The sequence below is a fragment of the Triturus cristatus genome, chromosome 7, assembly GCF_964204655.1.
Source record: "Triturus cristatus chromosome 7, aTriCri1.1, whole genome shotgun sequence".
NCBI lineage: Eukaryota > Metazoa > Chordata > Amphibia > Caudata > Salamandridae > Triturus > Triturus cristatus.
Window position 1 is genome coordinate 1,612,439,685 of NC_140590.1, and position 24,300 is coordinate 1,612,463,984.

General features: G+C 43.8%; 1 protein-coding gene across 3 annotated transcripts in view; it reads right to left on the bottom strand.

Moving 5' to 3' along the window:
- POFUT1 (protein O-fucosyltransferase 1) overlaps nucleotides 1-24,300 on the bottom strand; it is a 122,740-nt gene that overhangs the window by 87,286 nt on the left and 11,154 nt on the right. The window contains exons 3-7 of one of the 3 annotated variants that reach the window (XM_085619496.1): nucleotides 23,653-23,817; nucleotides 18,545-18,657; nucleotides 17,724-17,916; nucleotides 15,336-15,578; nucleotides 1,073-3,782 (exon numbers count right to left, since the gene is read on the bottom strand). In XM_085619496.1, the coding sequence (XP_085475622.1) occupies nucleotides 3,594-3,782; nucleotides 15,336-15,578; nucleotides 17,724-17,916; nucleotides 18,545-18,657; nucleotides 23,653-23,817 (903 nt within the window). In that variant the 3' untranslated portion in view covers nucleotides 1,073-3,593. Of the gene's footprint in view, nucleotides 1-1,072; nucleotides 3,783-15,335; nucleotides 15,579-17,723; nucleotides 17,917-18,544; nucleotides 18,658-23,652; nucleotides 23,836-24,300 lie in introns of those variants that run through there. The other 2 variants (XM_085619495.1, XR_014966868.1) reach the window with 2 other exon arrangements.

Below are 24,300 nucleotides of genomic sequence, written 5' to 3' on the forward strand. Positions count from 1 at the left end.
AATCAGGCTCGAGGCGGCACGGGGCACGCAGAGGTGTCCCATATCTATGGAGTGTTCGATGCTCCTCCACAGCTTCAAACAGACACATAACACCCCCATGAATTCCCCAGCAGTCACACCAACAGAGTCCGACCCAGTAACACCCCGAGAAACACAGGAACTCTCCGAAAGGGTACCCCCCCCACTTTCTCATAAGTCCCGGTGTGAAAGTGATTGCCAGTACCAATAAACCAGCAGCAACCAATTCTCTCATACCCAGTCCCCCTTCTTTCCATTCCAGAGTAAATTTACCCCAGTTGGGTCCACAAAGGTGAACTCTTTACAGCCAATCTTCAGAGTAGTCAGTTGCACTGAATAGACCTCGGAAACTAACAAGCTGGGAGGAGACCCAGTCTCACTAGGCACTCCTACATGATCAGACACAAGATACCTGCCAGAGAAACAATGGACCCGGATGTCTTTCTGTTTTAAAGGTAATATGACTAGACAAATGTTCCATAGCTATCAATGACTTTATGAATTATATACTCTGTATGTACATGGAAAAATGAATAAAAAGGTTTACAGTAAGTATGGAATGAATGAGAATTATTTAGGAACTATTCAAACAAGTATAGTTTAACCTCATTCCTGAAGACAAAGGTTATTTTCTCTTTTCTTTCCGTGGTCCACTAGTTTATAGTGTATGGATACCAGGCCTCCCTTTGCATCTATCGCAACGTCCTTAGAGGACTCGCATTGATAGAGGACAAGCCACTCACTGTAAGTGAGTCAGAGTACAATGCAGTCCTACTTGACTTTTGGTTAGTACACAAACATTAGATGTTCAAGTGAATCTCCCTTTAGAACTAAACGTTTGCCAGCTCATTTGTCATAATTCCCACATAATGGCAGTTTCCGCCATTTCCAGAAAGTCACTGGTGTCAGTTTTTCATAAGCATTTTCATAAGCACTTTCCTCACACATCAGTGCCTTCTCCATATTCCCTTTGATAATCAGTATGGCTTCTGCATATATTGCTGGCGTTCCAAACATGTCTTGGTGTTAGGACCCTTGGTCAAATGCACACAACTCAATGTCAATGTTTTATTGAATAAAATGAATTCACATGATCAAATTACTCAATGCAACAGGCACCACAGCAGCATGATTATTTGTATAAAATGGTCACAGCAGCACGATTAACATATCAAAATATCTGACCCTAGATCTTGGCACCGTTTGATAAAAATAAAAAATAAATCAGGGATGAAAAAAAAAAAAATAGTTTACAATAATTAGCAGGACTGAAGAATACATTGTCATGGGTCTGCTGTTTTCAGGTGCAAGCAGGTAAGTACTGCTTCCATTCTCTCCAGGGATACTTCACCTGGTGCACAAATACATATGTTAACTCTTCTAGGTTCAGAAGTGTGTGTTCTACCCACAGTGTGCTCCTGCCCTGGCATACAGATTGCTCCCTCTACCTTTCAGGCGGGAATACGTGCATTTACTCAAGACTTTTACACAGTGCACATACACCGGTTTTTACTCTTCTAGATTTAGGGTGTGTGTTCTGTCCAAGAACATCCTGGAATGGTCACTCATCCTTAAAGAACAAATTAACATTGGTGGTATGCCCTGTAACAGGCACTCCTCCTGTGCAGATACACAAGGTGATACAGACAGAGCAAATGTTGCATCAAGACTGCGTGTCTCAACAGAGATCTAGGACTGTCATATCAGGTCTAAATTTTCAAGATATTCATACAAAGTAAATTAACATAAGGCTCAACTAAGAGGAACTCCTTTACTAAGGGGATAAGCAGAGTCTGGCATGGATACTGTTCTCATCGACCTATACTGGACAATCTGCCATCACCAATTTGCTTTAATGACACACCAAAAGACTTGATCTTATGCAGGATATCCTTGCATTGCAGGGTTTAGGGCCCCTAGATGAATTATTTTCAAGCCAAAGTGTGTTTGGCTCATGTCCTGTTTGCTAGTTTCTCAGAGTACCTGATCTGTTTTAAAGAGGCTTTGGAGTCCCAACATAGAATGTTTCCTATGAATATACCAGGGTAACACCATAGCATTAGCTGTTAATTTCACAAGCTGCATGGCGGTGCTTTTTCTTCTTCTAAGGGGGAAAAGCTGAAAGTTTGAGGACAATAAAACTTTCTTTCTTCAAGAGACATTAATAGACTACACCACAGCCCCAAATGCTCCCTGGTCCAACAGAGAATCAATAAAAAATAGCCCTGGATGCCAGGAATGTCAAGGTGAGGGCTCCCTTTTAAACGCCCCAAAATATGATTATATAGGCTGTTTAAAGCACTTGCATGTGTGGACTGAAGAGGAAACCAGGAGTAGAATCACGCTTCTCTGGTTCTAAAAGTCACCAATATGGTGCCTATAGTATCTGTTCCAGGACTACAAATCAAATGATCACTTCTAGAAAATGGAAATGTGTTTCCTAGGAGGTATCACACTTCAAGTGATTATGCCAAGAGACTTGGAATATTTGCCCTTTGATCATGCAAAGGCCTGCAACAGTCCTTGAGTGCACTGAAAATTATATAATGGCTCATGGATACACCATCTATAAGCACTCTACAACAACTTCCATGTAAGGGCCAGAGAATGCACATCACATTAGAAGAGCTCATTTGAAGCTGCAGAAGTTATTACTTCTCAGGCAGAACCATGAATTTCATCTGATTAGCCTAGAACTTGGGTTCTTGGGAGAAAGGGGTGAATAACCGACACAAAGTCCAGCAACACTTCACTTTCCTGGGTATCACTCCAGTACCCTACCATTTTTTTATTTTATTTTTTAAGTTCCAGGCGAGGAATGTACATCTGCTCCAGGTCGCAACCATCATGTTCTAATCATGGAGCTCCCATTTTTCTGGGGGCTGCTGGAAATGACATTTCTACAGCTTCATTTCACCTTACAACATTACAAGGTGAAGGGAGGGTCCCTGGCATTTTGCAGTCCTCAACCCCACTCATGCCTTCAAAATGAAGGAGGCAGGTAGCACGGAATGAATTGCAGTGATCTAGTGCAGATGACCCCGAAACTTGGAGGAGAACCTCTCCCCATGGTCCCACAATCTCAGTTAGTGGTACTGCACCTCTTACTTTACAATTATTACTACGAAATCTATGAACAAAACCAGGACAAGCACCGTTTCTGCAAGGGTTTGCCAAGTACCAACACAAAGCCATGGAAAACGTGCTTCAGTTCACAAAGTTCTGGCATTGTTACTGCCTTTCAAATGACTTCTACAAAGTATCTGAAATTCCTACATCTTGGTAAATGTTTGCCGATTTGGTAAAAATAGATGGACACCATTATGTGAGCATTTATGCACCACTAAAAAGGGACTGAAACGTGCTTGCTGTGTTGTGGTCTGAACATTTGTCTCTCTCTCTCTACAAAGAGATTTCAGAATTCCTTTAAAAACAGAAGTAATTCAAACAACTGATGAACCAGCACACAAAGTGAGTTCAAGAAGGCTTGTCAAATTACACAATGTGTGCAGAGAAGATCCTGATATCACGGAATACCAATTTGCTACGGTATTCCAGGAGACAAAACCTGGTCTTCACAATTCATCCCGAGAAGATGGGGGGTGGTCCATGCCAAAGAACGAGGAAGGTCTCCCACGAACATCCCTCTCCCGCTTCACAAATGCTGAGAACGAGGAGACGCAGTTCCCAATGAAGTGATCTGACTGGCTCAGGATGTACAGGTCTACAACAGCCACATCAGGCTCCAGACTCACCACCTTCACCTGAAACAGAAAGGAGGTTAGGAGACTGAACTGAAAAAAGGACTGTAGCATATCAAAGCCAACCTCTTGCAGCTCTGCAGACCAAAAGGTTTCCAGTCTCTTGCCTGAACCCTGTGTAAAGCTCTAGACCAGCAGTTCTTAACCTTTTGACTTCTGAGGACCCCCAGTGAATGACTACTAGACACCGGTGACCCCACCTAAGCAATTTCTAAACCTCAAAACAATACACAAAACTACAAATACAAATACACATTAAACAGATTATGAAATAGGTCATGAAATACACAGACAAGATTATCAAAATTGACATTTTAATTGGAAGGTTGTGGTGTTTAAAAATCTGGATTTATTTAAAAAAAGACAAAGCCATATGATAGGCTCTATCATATGGCTTTGTCTTTTTTGCTCCTAATTTGTAGGTGCATATTAGTGCTTTAATCGAGGTCCCAATAGTCCATACTGCTGTTCGCTGTACCAGAGCTGCTCCCTCGAATAAAGCTAAGGATACCAATGTAATTTTTAGTTTCCAATTCCTTCACAGTTACGGAACATTTAAAAAAAAATTCAATATTCATTTTATTTTATGTAGATAGAATTTTATCTGCTAATGTTTTTTATTTTTTTAAACAGTTGTGGAACCCCCTAAGTAGGTGTTGTGAACCCCTTGTTAAGAACCACTGCTCTAAACAGAAGCTTTCAACAGAACACAGTAAAACGGTACCCCTCAGAGAATCAGGCTATAATGCACTAGGCAACAAAGTGATTCTCTAGTGTCAATCACCAGCATGATAACAGCGTTGTAATTGGTCTGAGCAGCCTGGTTTGCCGCTCACAGCGCCTGGGACTGTTCTCCACCTGGCTGTGCAACACAGCAAGGGGGAGTCTGTATGGCCAGCCCAAACAGTCATGCGCACCAACCACTTCTCCACCCTCTGACGACAGCCAAGTCCCGCTCTAACCAGGCTCCTTACTAAAATGAAATTATAATAACGTTGTGTTAATATCATTTTATTTTTCCTTTTGCACTGCTCAGAGCAGTGGGGTGACGCTCCTCCGCCTTAGTGGAGGAACCGCCGTTGGCAACAGGAGAACCACATTCAAGTCTATATGGTTCTGCGCTTCTCCCCCCCCCCCAGCGCAAGGCTGTGCAGCAACTTCAGTTGCTGCCTTGTACTATCTCTTTGTAAATCTACCCCCAAGTGTATTATTCGTTAAACATGTATCTATTTATTGGTCTTGATTTCACTTTATTCCTGTTTGCGCCACCACTCTATGCTTCCTGTTCCTTTAGCTCACTTTTGCCCTTTTTAGGTCTCGCCTGGCGTAGGCTGCGCACATGCGCAGTCTCACTGGCGAGATTAAATGATTTGGGGTATTTTGTGTAAAGGGCATTAAGCCCCGCCCCTCTTTTCCATTGGCTGGTTCCATTGGCTGGCATCACCGTTTATGCTAAACGGTGGCTAGCCATTGGAAAAGAGTTGGTAGTGACGTTTTCGTTCGGCTTTTTCTGCCGTCCCACTTGGACGGCCTCGCCTGCTTTCCTTCTGAAGTAAAAGGTTTCTTATCTTTATAAAGATAAGAAACCTTTTAGCAGGCGAGGCCGTCCAAGTGGGACGGCAGAAAAAGAGAAAAATATACGTCATGGCGAGCTCTTGTTGGGTTTCTCCCCACTTAGTTGTGCAGGGTTCAGAGCATGCGGGTTTATAATGTGACGTATGCATCAAGCTTGCTTCCTGGGGCTTCATTAAAGCCAAGGGGCCTCGAGAATGCACGCTTTACTTGGAGCTGCTTAGCCAATCTTTTCCTCGCCTAGTTGAACTCGTGATCCCAACCCGCTAAACCAACAGCCGCCCCCTCCTAAAAAATATGAGTGGTGTTGTGCCCGGGGAAGGACAGCGTTTAGCAAGAACACAATGTGTTTGGAGACATTTTTATTAAGTTAGTATTATCTGCTATGATTTCTCGGTCCTCGGTTCCAGCCCATCTCTTTTGCCAGGTCTTGTGCAGCAGCGGAGAACCAGTAGCTCCCCAGTGCTGACTCCGCCCACTCTTTGTATTTATTTATCTGCAGAGCCTCTGTGTGCAGAGGAGGCTGCCTCCTCCCCACCTCCGGGTCCCCAGCAGCAGCCGCGTGCTGCCTGTGTCTGCTGCCGGCCGGGCCCAGGCTGCCTGACTGCCTGTCACTGGAGCTCTCCTTGGCCTTCTGTGGAGGGAGGAGGGAGGGGGAGGGATGGTATGGGAGGCGGAGGAATGAGGAATGAGGAATGAGGGAGGGAAAGGAGGGAGAATGTCTTGTTTGTGGTTTGTTAGCAATTGCTTGAGACAAGCTTCCATGTGTGAAAGCTACACAGCATGAATGCCTGGGCTGTACCCCCAGGTAAAAGTGTCCCCCCCCCGGCCAAGTTGCTTTGATGTGTCGCAGGTGCCAGCCAGCCGGGGGCCCGTGGATTGCAGGACAGAGGTCTCTCTCGGGCGGCGTGTACTTCTCCCCTCAGTTTCTGGAAAGGAATCTGGAGGCGCGCTCCTGGTGACACAAAGGTAAGCGAGGCTGCATTCCTGCCGCCTTGTTAACCTTCTTTTGGTCGTTCAGTATCTCAAGTGCAGTGTATTGTGCGCAGACTGACCACGTTGCTGAGCTTGACTGCATGACAGTTTTTTGTTTGCAGAGACGGTTTTGTACATTACGCAGTATGACGAAAATGTGATGTAGTCTGGTAGGGGGAGAAGGCAAATTAGTTTTGAGTTAGGGCTAGAAGGTCAAAGTTCCTTTGATAGCGAAAGGGGTAGGAAGCTATGAAAACAACAGCTTTCAGAATGCTAAAATGTTTAAAGGAAAGCCACTCAGCACAGCAGTGGCTCTGCCATGAGACAGGACAAGAACTTAGTAAGGGAGGCCAATGGCAGAATGAAGTACAAGCAGCACAGTGATACAAAGCTTGGATTGGGCAGAGATGTGGGGTTGGACATGTACGTGGTCCTTATGGGACAGATTATCATTCAGATGGGAGACAACTTGGCTTGGCACAGGTGGTAATAAAAGTAGGATAGTCACTGTGGTTCATATTGGGGGAAAAGCTGAATGCTTTAGGTCTCGCCTTTCATTAAGTTAAAGCCATTTGCTTTGCTATACAATACCATTAGCAAAGCAAATGGCTTTAACTTAATCAAATGCAACAAAAAACAGCGTCTCAACTGGAGGGTATTTAAGAAAAGACAATTTGCAGGCAGTGAGATAAATCACAAGAGAGCGGGGAAAAAGGAAGGGAGACCACAGCGTGTGGTTAAGGTTGAAAAATTAAAGTATTTATACAATTCTGTAAGTCGTTAGGAAGCACTACAGTACATGTATTTGTACAATGACCATAACACACAAGGTGGGCACTGAACGTGCTGGTGAATTGTGAACGGCGCAGTGACACAAGGGTGCAAGCAACAGCATGAACGGCGGAATGGAGAAGAAATACAGTGGCCAAAAAACAATGCAGATATATACAATTAGTATGTACAAAATTATTTGGATAATTTAGTTGACCACAGAAGTGCCCGAGTTCTAGGCTGTGTAGTCAACACACAGCCTAGAACTCAGGCACTTCTTGCACCCTTGTGTCACTGCGCCGTGACATACTTTAATTTTTCAACCTTAACCCCACGTCGTGGTCTCCCTTCCGTTTCCCCGCTCTCTTGTGATTTATCTCACCGCCTACAAATTGTCTTTTCTTAAATACCCTCCAGTTGAGACGCTGTTTTTTGTTGCATTTGATTAAGTTAAAGCCATTTGCTTTGCTAATGGTATTGTATAGCAAAGCAAATGGCTTTAACTTAACGAAAGGCGAGACCTATTGCATTTTTAATGCTCGTTGACCTGCTGTGCGACACCCTCAGATTCTCACCCATTGTAATGTTCTTAATAAAATGGTTTTTCGAGGCACCCTCCATTCTCCACCCTTTAAACTAAGGTCACCTATTAAGGACAGATTAGGTTAGGGGTCCTTAGCAGGTGATGTGTGACATGTGCACACATGTGCAGGCTGAATGAGAACGTTTGTGGTCTGACTCAGCATGGGAGCTGTACACAGGTAGCACCGTGACAGACGAGGCCAAGTCTAAAATGCTATGAATTAACTGGGTACTTAGATGCACTACTTCCCGTTTGTAAAGTGTATAATGTTTTCACTTGTGTACTTTGGGGCTTATTTACAAGCCCCTTGCACCTTCGGAGATACTGAACTCCTTCCTCCCCCAATAAAACCATCCACTTTGCTACCCACACACTGTTCAACATTTCCAGTCGCCAGACCACATCTCCCACTCATCACCCGGCAACCTGGCTACCAGCCTCACAAAGGGCATTCTTTAAAACTCTCACCCTTTCCTTCAGGGATGAACATGGAACCTCACACACTAAACTCTCCCAGAACCCTTCTTGGTGCCTCTTAACTCAAATGATGCACTCTACAAACCTAAAGCACTTTTCCATACTTTAACCGCACTGTATTGTATATACGTTGGGGAAACTTGAAGCATTATTGAGTAACCTGAATTATTAGCTCCTCCCCACAGCAAATTATGAACTAAATCCTCTGCTCATGCAATCGGAAGACGAACCTCTCCAACCTTCAGCACCTTCTGGCTGATCCGTCCCTTCAGTCTCGCTCCCAGCTGATAGACTTCTTCGAACTACATATTGATTTGATTACACCACGATATATGATGATTATAATTAATGTACCATCATTGCATTGATCACGGACCATCAATCATCTTCTCCACCAATTCACACAACCATATCACCACCAATGGTATATTATGCAGTCTTGATATATATGGGGTATAGCGTATAGGATATAGATCCTTAATTGCAAAAAACAAGCAAATACAAAATGGCAGAACAGAAGCATCAAGTACGAAAGGAAAACACTCCACATCTCTTAATTTTGAAAATGTGATGCTGTCAAAATGAGGTGACACATACGGGTCCATATACTTTAAGGTTTTGTGCTACACAACTCTCATCACACTCTCAAATGCTGCAAGAGTCCTGTGTGCATCATCTAAGATGTGCTCTAACCCTTATTCAATCAATGTAACTTTATTCGGCATGGAACCAGGATTTTCCCATATTGAGGGTTAGAGGTGAAACCCGAAGACTGGTCTTGTGTGAAAGCAAGTTCCTGGTTGTAACTGTGATGAGGCAGTTGTCAAATAGGTGGTTGCTGAGATAAATTGTGACCCTCCTGCTCCCCCTGGGGGTCTCCCTCTTACCGTCCCCCTGTGCCCTGGCCCCGATTTAATGAGAAATATGGATGGGTGGGTTGCTGTCTGCAGAAGTACCCTAGTGTGATTGCCTGCTGCTTTTCTTGAATATTACCTTTTATTGTTTGAGATACATAGCACTGTTGATTTGAGGTGATTGGGTAACTATCACTGTTAATGCCTTGCTGTTACACTGAAGATTGATAATCCTCTGCCATGCGAACTTCAACTGCATTATATAAGCGTGCCTTGATTTTTGCCACTGAGCACAATAAAAACATGCTTAAAAAACAAAAAACTTGATTCCGTCATATTAAAATAGACCACAAAAGTACAGTACACTCATAAGCAACAAAGCACCAGGCTAAGACTGACCTGCAGGGTTCATATACCTAACTCCTAGAACACTACAACTGCCTTTGGAGAGGGTTTAGCTCGCTGAGCCACACAGAACTAGTGCATCCTGCTGTGTGCAGCGGAATAAATTAATAGCTGGGTGCCAGAACTGTAATACCAATGAGAATATGGCACCCTCACCTGATGATGCCCATTGAGGACACCATTATTTACTGCAGTATTTCAGAAACGGGCACAACCCCTCGCAATGTCATTGCAACGGATGAGGTATAGCGACTATGCTACCGACCTGCGTTCTAATTCCATCCTTGGCACTGGACCAAAAAACACTGTCTGATCTTAGGAGAAATATTATCTCCCAGTTTCATTAACAGTGCATAGGTCAAACACACAAGGGCACAGTGTACAGACCAGTTGCATGATCTTCTCACACCTTGGTTTCTAAAATAGAGCCTCCTTATATTCTACACACCACCAGACCTATATGGAGGAACTGCGCTCCAGAATCAAGGACAAAACAAACAGTGGATTCTGGGAACACCACATTCTGGATTCAATGACTCCAGCAAACGCTCAGAATAATATAAAATCAGTCACTTGAAACGTGATCGTCAAAAACAGATCAGCCTAAATGATGTTCAAAAAAAATCACAGGCACGTTTTGCCCATTTGGCCTTCAGGATACAGGCCTTGAATTAGGATACTTATAAACAAGCAATTATGTTGATTGGGGGAAAGAGCGAGGAGACGGAGCCATGCCCCTGTCCGATTGTGGTTCTTCTTATGCAGCTCAACAATGCATTTCTGGTCGGTTTACGTTCACCAAGAGCGCAGTTAACAAGACCGGAACTTAGTGGGCGGTGGTGGATGGTGGAGCTGGGGTGATTCACGTCACGTCGGCACAGGGATTATCCCCCGTGTAGGATTATTTGGTAGACGCTTAAAAGGAATGACATAGCAAGAAGTGTCCTTACTGCAGAGCATTAATGAACTGTATGGAACGATAGACAGCTGTCCTATTCTATACGGAGCTACTATCTATATTGGTTAGCAGAATGCTCCCGTGTAGCAGCGAGAAAACGGATTGACATACTCTAAACATCCGGCATGCACAAACGGGGCTTTGGCTGAAAGGCTTGTATTAGAGAAGACGTTTAAGGGCTGCAGGAGTGTAGCTACCACTGGTGTAGCAGGTACAGTGGCACCGAGACCAAAGGGTCCTACTGAACCCCGGTAAGAATTGCTGTGTTTTACCACTCCGACAGTAGATAAAGGGGTCATTTTCCTTTCATGCACCAGGGTCCATGGCATCCTTGCTGAGTGGGCAGGACTTAAAACATGGAAAGCTCCAGAGCCGCGAGGACGTTATAGCACTGTGTGCTGAAGTTCATTTGAATGAATGAATGAAGGCACTTCTCAAGCGCGCGGCTACTCGTGAGTGTCCTGGCGCTGAGACAAAGGAAGGGAAGGAATACACAGAGTTAAAGGCACATCTTGGGAGCACGGGCACTATCAAAATGGTTTGCTGGCGCGCAGTTGGTTTGCTATTAAAAATGGTTTAATGCCGAGAGCTCCTGTGCCAAATGGGCTACCGTGGGGTGCCAATGAAGTGATAAGGCAATAACTAAACGCCATACTAGGGAAGGTATTAAATAGAAAAAAAAAAAATCTGAATGGAGCAGCGTAGAACCGCCCTTACTATTTGTGCAAGGGCTGCATGAGAGTATTAAACTCTCCTTACTACAGAGGTTGGGCGCTGACCTCAAGGCACATTGTAGAAATGGACCCTGGGCAGCAGCGACATGGAAGAGAGCGAACACCACAGAGCAAAACTGTCGTTAGGGCCGAGATAAACGTCGGGACTGAATGGAGGAATTGCAGAATTGTAGCGCGTACAGAAAGAGAACATGGCTGGAGGCATAATTCAGAATACTTCTCAGTGCAGATCGGCTTAATTGGCTGACAGAACAGCGACATGACTGGGTGCACGAGTGCCGTTTAAAAATAGCGCCAATGGCATCGTAATGAAAGAGGCGGCTGAACGGTCCTTAAACAAAAATATCACACGGTCTGACTAGAGCTCCCTTGCGTGCCCTTGCTGCCGAGGCAGGGCGTTCATTAAAGGGTATCCGCAAAGCTTTGACTGCTGATAAAGCATACGGGCTGCCAGGGACATGGAACCGCTGTCATTAGACTGTGAAGGTAGAACTGTCCTTTAATCTTTGACAGGCGTGGGGATAATTGAGATGTGCACAACTGCCCCTGGAGCAGATATAAAACGGGCTGAAAGGAATAATACAATGTACGGGGTAATGGAATGTGTAGAATAATCCAATCTGTACTTGGTGCAGACATAGTGCAGGGACAGAATAGGATAATAACTAAATGCAGTGTGCGTGGACGAGCATCCCTAGGCAGTGGGCACCCAGAGAGGTTATTTGAAGAGTGGCAAAACAGCGACCCATGCGTGGGTTACCTGGGCAGAGCCTCTTCGGTGCGCCTCGGCACGCCTTCCCCACAGACTCCTCTCCGTGCTGCCCTCCAGCGCGGGTACTTTACGCAAGGGCATGCACAGCTGGCTGAGTCCGGATCCGGTAGGGAAGGCGCTCGGTCCAGAGCCCCGGGCAGTCAGAGAGAGATCCTGGACACTGCGCTGCTGCTTCCACTGCTCTGGCGCATGCTCTCGGGCTCTATGAGCACGCGCAGAGGCGAGCAAGGCGGGTCACGTACTCTGATGGAAGCGCGAGGCGCCCCCTTGCAAGCCTGCTAGTAGTAGACACCACTGCCCACGAGACAATTATTCGGGCAGTTGAGACCCGATAGCATGTATTGAAACACTTTTAACGGTCTATTTTCGCAATGTTTATGATGGTGTTTAACATACTAGAAAATTTAAAACTCTGCACGCACCAAACTGCGCGCAAGTGCTAAAAAAAAAAATAGAGTGCCTAATTAGCACAGACATTGCGCAGTGAAGTAAGATGAAAAGGCATCACAACCGTGTCTTACAGTTCACCTTTATGGTCCTGAGCCTAATTTACAGCAGACGCTCGGATATAAATGTTGCTATGGATACACGCTGTGACTATAAATACATATATTTATGCAATGTATGTATTACTATCAAAACCACACATTCATGTTTAGATACTCGTTTCTGACTGCAAAGCGGGGAGCGTTTCATACAAATTAAGAGTGCATTATAGTATGATGCATGCACGCAGAAAGGTTCACCTACCACGCATTAAAACATGGGATAGTGCACGAGGTTTGTATTGATATGCTTATGAGGGCTCTTAAGTGACCTCCTGACTTTACAAAAGCTGTAAACTAGCGCGTCCCGAAAACGAAAGAGGATCGCGCCGGAGCTTGTCTTTATGGGGCCATGTGTTTGAAACACATGGCCCCATTAAGATAAGAAACCTTTTGCGACGCATGGAAAGCAGGCGAGCCAGTCCAAGTGGGCCGTCTGAAAAAGCCAAAGGGAGGCTACATAAAGAGCTTTTTTTCAATGGCTGGCCACCGTAGAGCATAAACCGTGATGCCAGCCAATGGAAAAGAGGGGCGGGGCTTAAAGCCCTTTACTGAAACTCCTCCAAAACATTAGATCTCGCCGAGCGAGCTGCGCATGTGCGCAGCCACGCTAGCCGAGACCTTAAAAACTAAGCTAGGTATGAACTTATGTACAAAATATTCTCAATTTACTTTTGAAACATCGTTACACAGCCCTAGCAAGGAAACATTAAAATTGTACACTTGCGCGAGCAATGCTCACGAGGTATGGGTGTGACTGTTTGACAGCACCTGTAAGAAAAAACTAAGCAAGGTTTGTACTTGCATACAAAAAGCTTGCAAATTACTGGAGTCACTTACACTCAAAAGCAAAAATACAAAAATGCATAGGTGTAAGAAAACCAGGAAACGGCTATGTATGGGCAGGCCAATCAGGAATTTAACAAAGCTACACTTACATAACATGTATATTTGTAAAGCGCACGTTCACCCGTGGGAATCTTGGTGCTGAATAACATGTTTATAGTTACCCAACTTAATGGTACACATTTGATCGACCTCACAATGATGAAAAGGCTGAATGGACCCGCCTGGATTTGAACCGGTGACCATGAGATCAAACAGAGGCCCCTACAGTGGGCGTATTAGTCTACTAAACCACCAGACACTTGAGTAATAAAAACGTTTCACGCCCTAGTCATTAAGTTACTAGATCAATACTTCAATCAAAAGAACTAAAAGGCAGTTGTGGTAGGGACAAGTGTTTTTTTAGGTCTCGGCCTGACGTAAGCAGCGCATGCGCTGCTCTCGTCTTATGAGGCTTCTTGGAATCGATACGATTCCAGAAGCCTTGTCCCAGCTCCACCTTAAGTTTTGATTTGTGCGCATCGTTTTGCGTCACAATTTATGCCAAAGGCAGTGCAACGATTACACTGAAGGCATGTCAATCCCTCATTGTTGCCACCCTGTCTCCTTTAATCCACGCCCTGCGGGATTGGATCTCTTACCGGCGGCGTTACACAGTAGGTTTATTCTAAGCTTGCTGCACTTTTTTTTTTTTTTTTTTAAAGACATCGCATGCGTTTGTTATCGCGGCAGCTTCAACTAGCCGTTTTGCTTGCTGTAAGCTTTACTTCACGGCACTTTGTTTGTTTTTCGTTTTGCTTGCTGTAAGCTTTACTTCATGGCGCTTTGTTTTCCGACGGTTTTCCTTTAAATGTGCACACACAACCGTATTGTTAAATTGTTTAGCTAATAAGTGTTAGCTTTCACAGCGCTTTGTTCTCCAGCGGTTTCATTTTAATGCCCAACGTGTTTCCTTCAATGCGCACACACAAGCGTATTTTTATTAAATTGTTTAGGTGCTGCGCAACAATCACTAGCATGTGGGTGTGTAAGATGCGTGTGTAGTTGAGTTTGCGTCTACGGTGAAGTACTCTTCTGCTGCTAGTATTGCGCTTTGTGTGTTAACCAGTGGGTGTATTTGCGTACTTGGGTGTGGTGATGGGTGAGTGAATAAATTGCTGCTGGTGTGTTTGTCGTGCTGTGTGCGCATGTGTTTGTGCTTCTCGTAATGTGTGTTATCTTGTAAGTACTACTCTCTCCTACTACTCACTCTCCTACTACTCACTCTCCTACTACTCACTCTCCTACTACTCACTCACTCTCCTACTACTCACTCACTCTCCTACTACTCACTCACTCTCTCTACGTGCACACACATGTATACACACACATATATATAAACATCTGTATATCTATTTAAATACAAATATAAATGCATACATACATATACGCATACATATGCATGTTATGTACATGAAAATTTGAATAACACTAATAAAAGCAAAGCTAAAAAGCCACCTAATTACAAACAGAATTGCTTTAACTTAAAGAGTGAGACGTATTGCATTTTCAATGCTGGTCTGTTGTAGTATTGCAATGAAGCTAATGCAGTAGTTTTTATACTACAGACGAGAGCTGTACATCAGACTGTAGAGAAATCAGTGAATTCTTCTGGCAGGAGTTTGGATTTTTAAAAATTATTTCTGGACTTGTCTATAATTACACATATGCAATCCATTATGCATTTATTAAAACATTGAGTAGGGCAAAAAACACTTCTAAAAGGGGAACCTGCTGGTGCAAACAAGCAGATATAGAAGTGAGTCTACATTGAAAGGTAGAGGTGTGTGGGAGGGTTGAGTGGTGGGAAGGGGGGAGGAAACGATCAGACAAGATGGCACAGGGTCCTTACATGTTCAAAAGCAGCATGCGGAGCGCACCAGTGTTCATAACCAGTATAGAGAGAACTACTTATAGGATCCTGCTTCCCCTCCAATCACATACTCCTTTCACAGACCGAGTGCCATTTATGGGCATCTAGCAATCAAACAAACAAAAAAAAAAAAAAAAAATCCAGCAACATACCTTTCCATGGAAGAGCTGCTGTATTTCTTCTTTATAAAACTCAGAGTCAGAGGCGATGTAGATTGATTGAGCCCCAATCTCCTGCACCCAAAGTTTCAGGGCTCGTGAGATCTCAGCAAAGTCCGGCAGGCACATATCCATGGTAAGCTCTGCTGCCTTCTGGCGGTTGTAACCAACACACTGGGGGGAGGCCATGAAGTGAGGCCCTGCTGAGCCATCAGTTACCATTTTGCAGGCATTTTTCTGTAGGAAGAAAACACTACATGACTAGTGGTTTTTCCTTGCATATGGCCTACTGCACTCTTATGCTGGACCGGGTCCCTTAGCAAACAAAACTACCTTTGAGGCATTTGCGCACACCTACGGCCAAAAACCATGGTACCAACTGCATACTTCACAGCTTCTGTGAACACATCACCACCCCTTTTGCTCAAAGTCTTGAGGAAAAGCCCTAAGGACAATAACATTGTGATAGATTGCAAATGTTGGGCGCAACAGCAAAAGTCCATGTCAAAACAAAGGGTTGACAGATTTATAGAAGCAGCATTTAAAATCCATCTGAAGGGGCTTGAATCATACGATGTAATTTCCTGCTGTATCTAACAAATCCTCTTGCCAGTTCCTTTGTCCAACACAGGCTGAATATTAAGACTTAAAGCATGGTGTAATAGTAAAACGGCATTTTGTCAATCCAAAAATTTGAATTTGAGAAACTGGTTCTAAAAAGGACCTGTAAAACTACTTTTCCAGCAAAAGCGTCTTGCACAGATTTGTGATATAGCAATCCAGGAGATAAGGAAGCAAACATTAAGACTGCGAAGGGACTTCTGTTTTACTTGTGTCTCACCTCTTGCATTAGAATCTACGAAAAAGTGCTGAAAGGTAGGCCGACTTTCTGGTTCTTAAACTGCACTTTTCTGCTAACACACTGTTCCATGGAAGACCTGCAATAGCCATCTTCTCTTACAGCTAAGGAATATCTGCAAGCTCTGGTGGTCCTTCGTTAAAACTGTAATTGAAACAGTGCACCAGGGCATGGCCTGCTTGTTCCTGATTACCTGATTCATCATAAAACTCCTAATTTCATGGCAAATGTTATCCAAGTCTTCTTGGTGGCATGAGAAGGAACCAAGTAAATGTTTTGCCTGGTTAAGGGGAAACAAACAACTTCCGAGCAGAAAGGGAATCTAGGATCTGGAGGCAACCACACTCTTGTGAAAGATGACAAAAAGCTCAACAGCCATAATAGCCACCAGGAACCTACGTTTCAGGTTGATATTGCTAGATTATGTATGCATATTAAAAGTACCCACTAATTTTAAAAGAAAAGGTTCATACACAGGTGCACACAAGGAGAAGAGAGAACCAGCCTCTTCAAGTAATTCCATAAAGCCTTTTTTGTAAATTAGCATTTGATAAAATGCCTCAGTGGGTCCTCGATACAACTTTCCTGCAAAACGATAAAAATTCCTGACATTTGCTGCTCAAGAATTCGAAAAAAAAGGCAGCAGCAAAAGAGGAACTGGGACATATGGATACTCTGCAGCCAGACCCAGATCCTCCTTGATGCACTGCGCAGCCACTCTCCTCCCCCTCCTCTTCTTTTTTTATTCCAAGTCACTGCAAGCACTTCACTTGAAACAAGGGGGGACAGTCACATTTAATCAAATATAAGCCCCAACGTGTCTAGCATCCCTTGTTATAACAGTCATTTGCTGGCCCCAATCTTCTAATGAGAGGGCCATTGTCTTATAAAATGCTATTACTGTTTTTATTTTTCTTGTGTATTTAAAAACGCTCTCCCTGTTTTTACTCATCGTGTATATCTGTGTAATGTCGCCCAGGACACGGGGGCATGTTTTATTTTTATTCAATATGTTGTTGTTTACCACATGGTGGTATGTTCCACCCTTTTACGATTTTAACAAATCAAATAAAAAGTATTCTTCTCCTCGCTCGATCGTCAACATCAAGTTGGCAAGCGTGGAAAACCAACCTCCGAGCGAGACTTCTCAACGCGGGCAGTCAGAATTCTCATTGCGAGTGGTCGTGTATGCTCGCGATCGATCGCGTTGAGAAACCGTCCGTTCACGTTGAGAAAGCTGCTGCTTGAGTAAAAATCTACTCGAGCAGCAGAAAGAAAGCAGCAAAGAAAGCAGCGCCCGCTTGCGCTGTGCATGGTGCCGTTTGCAATGATTGCACAGTGCAGACAAGCACCTGGCACTGAAAATCACAGCGAATGGCATTTATCTAACAAACTCAGCTGCTCAGGGAGCTCCGCCTAGCGCAGTTTAATTTTTTTTGCACTTCACGGAGGTCTTCCTATCTGCGAACTCCACCCAGGCTTACATAAGAGTCGCAGTAAGAAGTCTATGCCAAGTAACTTACCCAGTCTGAGCCAATACGCAGGTGGATTCCCACATAGGGCCGGACCAGGAGAGAACGAATGTAATTCTTCCCCTCCTGCATCATCTTATCAGACCAGACAACATATTTGTGAAGCCACCGATGCTCCTCTAGAACTGGAAACTGTGCAGGGGCACCAGGAAGGGCCAGGACTGGGTGTTCAGAAGGTGGGAACCTAGAACATGAAAAAGGTCACACTGATAACGTACATCCTGGTCAGAAAAGTAGGAAAAGGAAAAAAAAAAAAGAAAATTCAAGTCAACAAGCACAGCAGAAGACACCTAATAAAGGGTTCAATAATCCCAGTCAAATCATTTTTATGTTGCCGTCCATTGAAGACAAACAGCAGCTACTTTATAGAGTGGTCTTCATAAATCATTCAAGAGCATTAATCTACAGAGAAAAATGCAAGTACCAAATTAGATACATTACCTCGTTTTGAACTCTTCCAGACCAATTAAACCCATTGGCTTATCTGCAATTGAACAATCCAGCCCACCAACTAATCATCCATCTATATCACCAACGATAATCTGTCCAAGGGCCAACACATCAATTCAAACAATAGTACACAATAAGAACTCACAAATGTTCCCAGTTGCGATCAGTGGTTAGTTAAAGTCATTAACAATTTAAAGATGATCACTTGATATCTGCATTTACACCCAAAGTCTTCCTGGCCTAAGTATCAATCCTCTACAAGCAACCCCCTCGCCCTGCAGTCCCTCCGGTAGACTACATGCAACCAGCCCCCAATATGGACTTAAACTCCATCACATGTTCCTGAGAAATAGGTTTCATACCTCCTCAGCCATTCATCTTTATAATAGGCAGTGAACGAGATGCCCCCAAATAAGTTTGACTGATCGAAATCCACAGCAAAGTTGTCCCAGAAAGGGCCAAATGGACTTCCATCCTGTGCAATACAAAAAAAAAAAGAAACCACATGAGAATCGCCAAGTAAACAGGCAAAACAGAGGAATCAAAACAAGTGCAACACATGAGATGTGGAATAACATGTAACATACACGAGAATCAGTCAGAAAGGTAGACTTCAGACAGGGCGAATGTGTCCAAGACTTACACGGAGTAGAAAGGGACAGCACACAAACCCCCCAAAAGTACAAAAATGTTAGGAGTACATGTAAATGTCTTAGGACACTATGGTAGAAAGGAATAAATCACAGACAGGTATCAATAACACTAACTCAGCAGCGACCCAAGGTACTTTGGGGAGGAGGAAGTTATATATTACAGTGAAGATAAATGTGGTTCAACAACAGAGGTTATTTGGAACAGACGTTTTAACAAACATGTCTTTCTACATTGCTTAAATTCAAATTCAACATTATCTTCACTTGCCTCTGGCCGAGCTCATCCAGCGACTCCCCCTAATAGGCACATAACACGAGTGAGGCGATGCAGACTACCCCGCCCTGTGAGTTGGCTTATGCGCAGTAAGCGATAGTTGCACAGAAGGCTGCACTCGCTCCTCCAAAGCTCTTTGTTCTGCTTGCCTCATCTTGCTCTTTTATCCTAGGAGTTTCTCCGCTCCTGCAAACACGGTGTTCCGGCCTGCCTGTCCCCTCTACAGACGATTTTTTGTCCCCCCTGTATTCATTCAACTCCATGAACTTTATGTTAATAATGTTTAACCCAGGAGCAAACTTACAAATCATTTGATCACCATCTTAAATCACCGATTCCCATCTGGTTCGCTTCATGTCAGCCATCCCCCTCTTTACTATTCCCCTATTCATACCCTATCCAAGATGGCCCCCAACTCAGTCCTTTGAACCCTCTCACATCCACATACATAAGTAGCAACAGAGAACTATCCATCATAACACTAGAACAAAAACTAAAATCTAAAAAGCAGCCATCCTTTCTGCTTGCATATTGGCAGCCACCTTAGAGTGGATCCCTCCTTTATCTGCACTCAAACTCTTCTACTTGCTCGGATCAGCGCCTACCTACTTATGGCTCATCATGGAACCACCCCATATCAACAGGTTGAACCCTTTACTATACAACGCAGGAAACAATTGGTTCAGTATAAAGTAGCCTCCAAATGTAACCAAAAATGCTACAAAAACTTTCAAACATACAATTCTCAAATTTAATAAAGAAACACCTATAATAGACCCCTACTTTTGCTTCAATAAGGGTACAATACGTAATGACCTTACCTACTTCACCTATCTTCGAGCTCAATGGAGAAAAGTGCTATCCTCTGTCGTCAAGACTACCTCCACCAAGAAAGGACCCCACACTGATCAACTTACAGTTTCGCCCTCCCCTGTGTTCAATGCAGAAGCCACCATCTCCATCTATAACAATGGTATTGTGCTCATTCAGTCCTCTAATCACAACTTGTAACTTTTTGACTATCTCTTCCCCTACTATTAAGTTAAGCTAGACAGAGATACAACCTCAACCGCCTTTACCCCCAACTACCCATGGAATCCCTTCCTAATGATAACCACTTCCCAGCCAATCCCTCCAGCACCTCATCCCACTACTCTCCCATGGCAGTCACCTACTCATGGTATCTCTACATATCAGGATACTACCTCACACAAGAGCGCCGACCCTGCCCCAAACCATCACTCCGTCAAGTCTTCTACTCAACATACAAGTGAACAAATTATAAACACTGCTCTCACTTAGGATAGGAGCTACACCACCAGTATTCAGCAATCAACACTAGAATACAGATAGTGGTTCCCATTAACTACCCATCACCCCTCTCCTCAGATTTAACGAGCTTCCTTTTTGACAGTGCTATCACCAGACAGAAGCCCAATAGCAATCTCTACATCTCGTCTTTATGACCACCTTCCATATTACCCCCATGCTCCACTTCAAAGCAAGAACTCGACCAAAATCCCATCACCTTACTTTGAGACGCACCCAACTCCCCTACCCACCGCCTCAAACCGAGGATTTCTCCCCTCACCCCCAAAATAACATACAATTCGCCCCCTCAAGTCAACTCAACTTCAACCCCAATAGTTCCTCCCAGCGCTATTATACGTTTGAAGCAATAAAATCAGATCTACTGCTGATTAGGACTGATATCCTTAATCTTCTGCATATCACCTCTAACCTGGAACATACCTGGTCAAAGCAAATGATCCACCACCAGAACGGTAACATCCCTACCCCCACACACCCTCCTGCTGATAGCACTTCCAACACACGGGCTACTCAATCTAGTTGGAGACATACACTTAATCTAGACCATTCCGCCCGACTCAGATTAGTTAGGCACCTATCAATGAATGATATCCTCTCCCTTCTTGCCTCATAAAATCCCATCCTAATTGACCATATTATGTCCTCAGCAAAAATTCAAACAACTATCACCCATCCACCCAGGGAAGGAACCCCATCCTAAACCCAGATCCTTTAATAAAACAGACCTCAAACAAGTCCCCATCGCACACTTTTCTTACACGGTTACCAAAACTTGCCTAAAACGGTCACTACTCAATTGCTGGTCAACAGTTAAACATGCTGCAGACATAGCACACTGTATACTCAATCTGGACCTATACCTCCCAATTCTCACAAAAATCTGGTTCAATTAATTCTCAACCACTATTCTAGACACCCTAATTTCACCCAGCCGTGACATTATCCGTCTGGACTGCACAGACCACCACGGCAGTGGATTAGCCTGTATATATCGGACCAAACTCTCCCTAAAACACACATACTATGCCAATATCCTCCTGCGAATATCTGAGGATCAATCAACATCTCAATCGAGGACAACTCTGCTTGCACACGGTCTACCACCTTCCTGGAGGTAATCATACTTTGATCGAACAAATCATGGAGATCATATCTACCAACAATGAACCACACAAAAACCATATATCAAACATTGAGCTAGAGACACCTGTAACCTGAACCCAGGCACGCTATCTACTATTAGCCACAATTTCTTGTCCCCTCCTACGGACATATCGGACACACAAGAACCCACAGAGCATTATTTTAGCTTCAAGTCCAACATTCTGGACTCCATTGCCCACAAACAATTTAAGAGTCCAGATAAAAATATCTAACCCTTGGTTAAACAGTAGCTTTAATAAGGAACGCTGCAACTTTAGACTTGCTGAAAGAGGATGGTATTGACCCCTTCTCAGACGAACATCTAACTTCTGCAAAAAATAGAGGGCTTACAATAGGCTCATTAGAAGCTCCAAATCATCTAATTTTCAACAGGTAGACACGAACATCAACTGACCCCAAAAAAACTCTTTGAAAGGGTCAAAAAAAATCTAATCAATAGGAAACGCAATTCCCCCTCTTCAGACATTAAAACTCTACCAAATTGCGAAACAGTTGCCTCCTTTTTTTGAGAAAACAAAGTTAATTACACTAATCTCCGGAATGCTGTGAATCTCTTACCAATTGAAGCCCCACCACATCACAACTCCATATCGCAGGAAGAATACCCTGGTAGTCATCTCCTCAAACCAAAAACAATGCCTCTTGTTCCATCTTCCAGACATTTGGCAAAATAATCTACCAAGCCCTAGCCAACTAGACGCCAGTCATGATTGACGTACTCCAAGATTCCACAGTTTCTGCCACCCTGTTCACTTCGTACATGGAACCGCTGAGCAGAATCCTCAAACTTGCTTACTTCTCCTACCATACGTATGCTGAGGATACGCAATTTTCCATGAAAACTTCCTCACCCGAAGATATCGGCACCCTACATAGCACCTTGACTAAAACACAACATTGGTTGACTCACAACCACCTCAAACTTAACGCCCTCAAAACTGAATTCCTATTAATCTCTCCATCTAACTCCACCTCTAACTTCAAAGACTGGCTCCCGCTTTTTACAGCCTTTAACTGTACCCCACATATTGTCAAATTAGCAAAATCCCTAGGAATAATACCGGACAGCAACCTCTCAATGCTGAACCACATTAGAGCCTCCACAAGAGGGGCCAATCACCAACTTCACGCATTAATGAAACTAAAACCCTTCCTTTCCATTGCAGATCTCAAAATAGTGGTTCAAGCACTTGAGATCTCCAAACTGGACTACGGGAAAACTGCCTTTGTGGGCCTACCGAAAATAAAACTAGCACCTCTGAGGGCTACCCGGAACGCGGTTGCTCGGCTCATCACAGACACTAAAAAAAGTAATCATATCACCCCTGTCCTACATACACTGTCCTGGCTATCTTATGAGACAAAGATTCACCAAAGAATTGCCTGCATGACACATACAGCCCTTGCTACCTGGCTGCTCTAAGACTGGTTCTATCTGGTGGGAATAGATCTTCTTATAGCTCAAGCTCCCTACTGCTGAAACCACAAAAAGAAAACCTGCAAGCGAACCTGTTCTGGAAGTGCCACCAAAATTTGGAACTTTCTTCAATAACCCACAAAAAAGTAGTAAAAATTATATTATTGAATAGCCTCCATCCTCCCTGATGCAATTAATCCGTACCACCATGAATCCAGTTGCTCCTGGTAACTGTTCTTGTTGCTTCCCTTGTTTGACATCCTCTAGTTTATCCTTCTGACATTACCAATTATGCTCTTGACGATCTCCCACTCACCACAACTTATGGATATACTGCATTACAAAGCCCAGCTACCCGAAACAGTCTTGTTTCATGAATTAACCTGCAATTCTATGTATTACTATGCGCACATTCTATTATTTTTCATTGTACAGTGCTCTGATATCACGCTGTGATCCCATGTATTACTTTGTGTACATTCTCTGTTATTTTCCATTGTACAGCGCTCCGATACCAGAAATGGTCTTGTTCGCACTATATAAAACGTCTTAAGTAAAATTTAAAAAAAATAAAGACTGCCAGCCTGTTACCCTGCACAAGCATGTCTTCCCTATGTGAGACCTAGGTACCTTCATTGGGCAGGTCTTCCCATCAGCACTTCTCTGTGCTGCTGCTTCGAAGCAGTATGCCACACGCTCACCAGGAGGCCAGTGCTCTGGTGCCAACTTCTCCATGAACTCTTCAAGGCTAATCACCCGGTGATAACGCTTGAGAGGCTCCAACTTGAAGTACTCCTTGTACGGAACATGAACCTGAGGAAAAGTGAGCAGTCAAACTCCAGCCAGTGCAAATCTAAGTCACAAATTGTTAACCTTCCTTAAACACCCTCTCTGTACAAACATCTTTACTCCAAACGTCTGCCAATGAGTACCTTGGTAGTCGGATTCATCGTTCACAAAACATTCACACAATCCATTGCATCTACAGCTTGGTTTTAATTGTTTAGCAACTTTTATTCAACCAAGTCTTTGCACAGCTCAGCTAATGTAACATTTTACTCAACTTGACCAGTTTTTCTTGGTTCTAGATTTTTTCTTGTATTTTGTGCTCTACTAGTCCAGACATCATGGTTCTCTTACTAGGACAGTTCAGCAAAAAGATTACTAAGACACCCCAACCAATAAGTAGGTCTGTTTGGTAAGAAAGCTTAATTACTGTTGCCCATCCAAACAACCTGCATGGGAGGAACACCAACCAATCCACCTTTAACTCTGTAT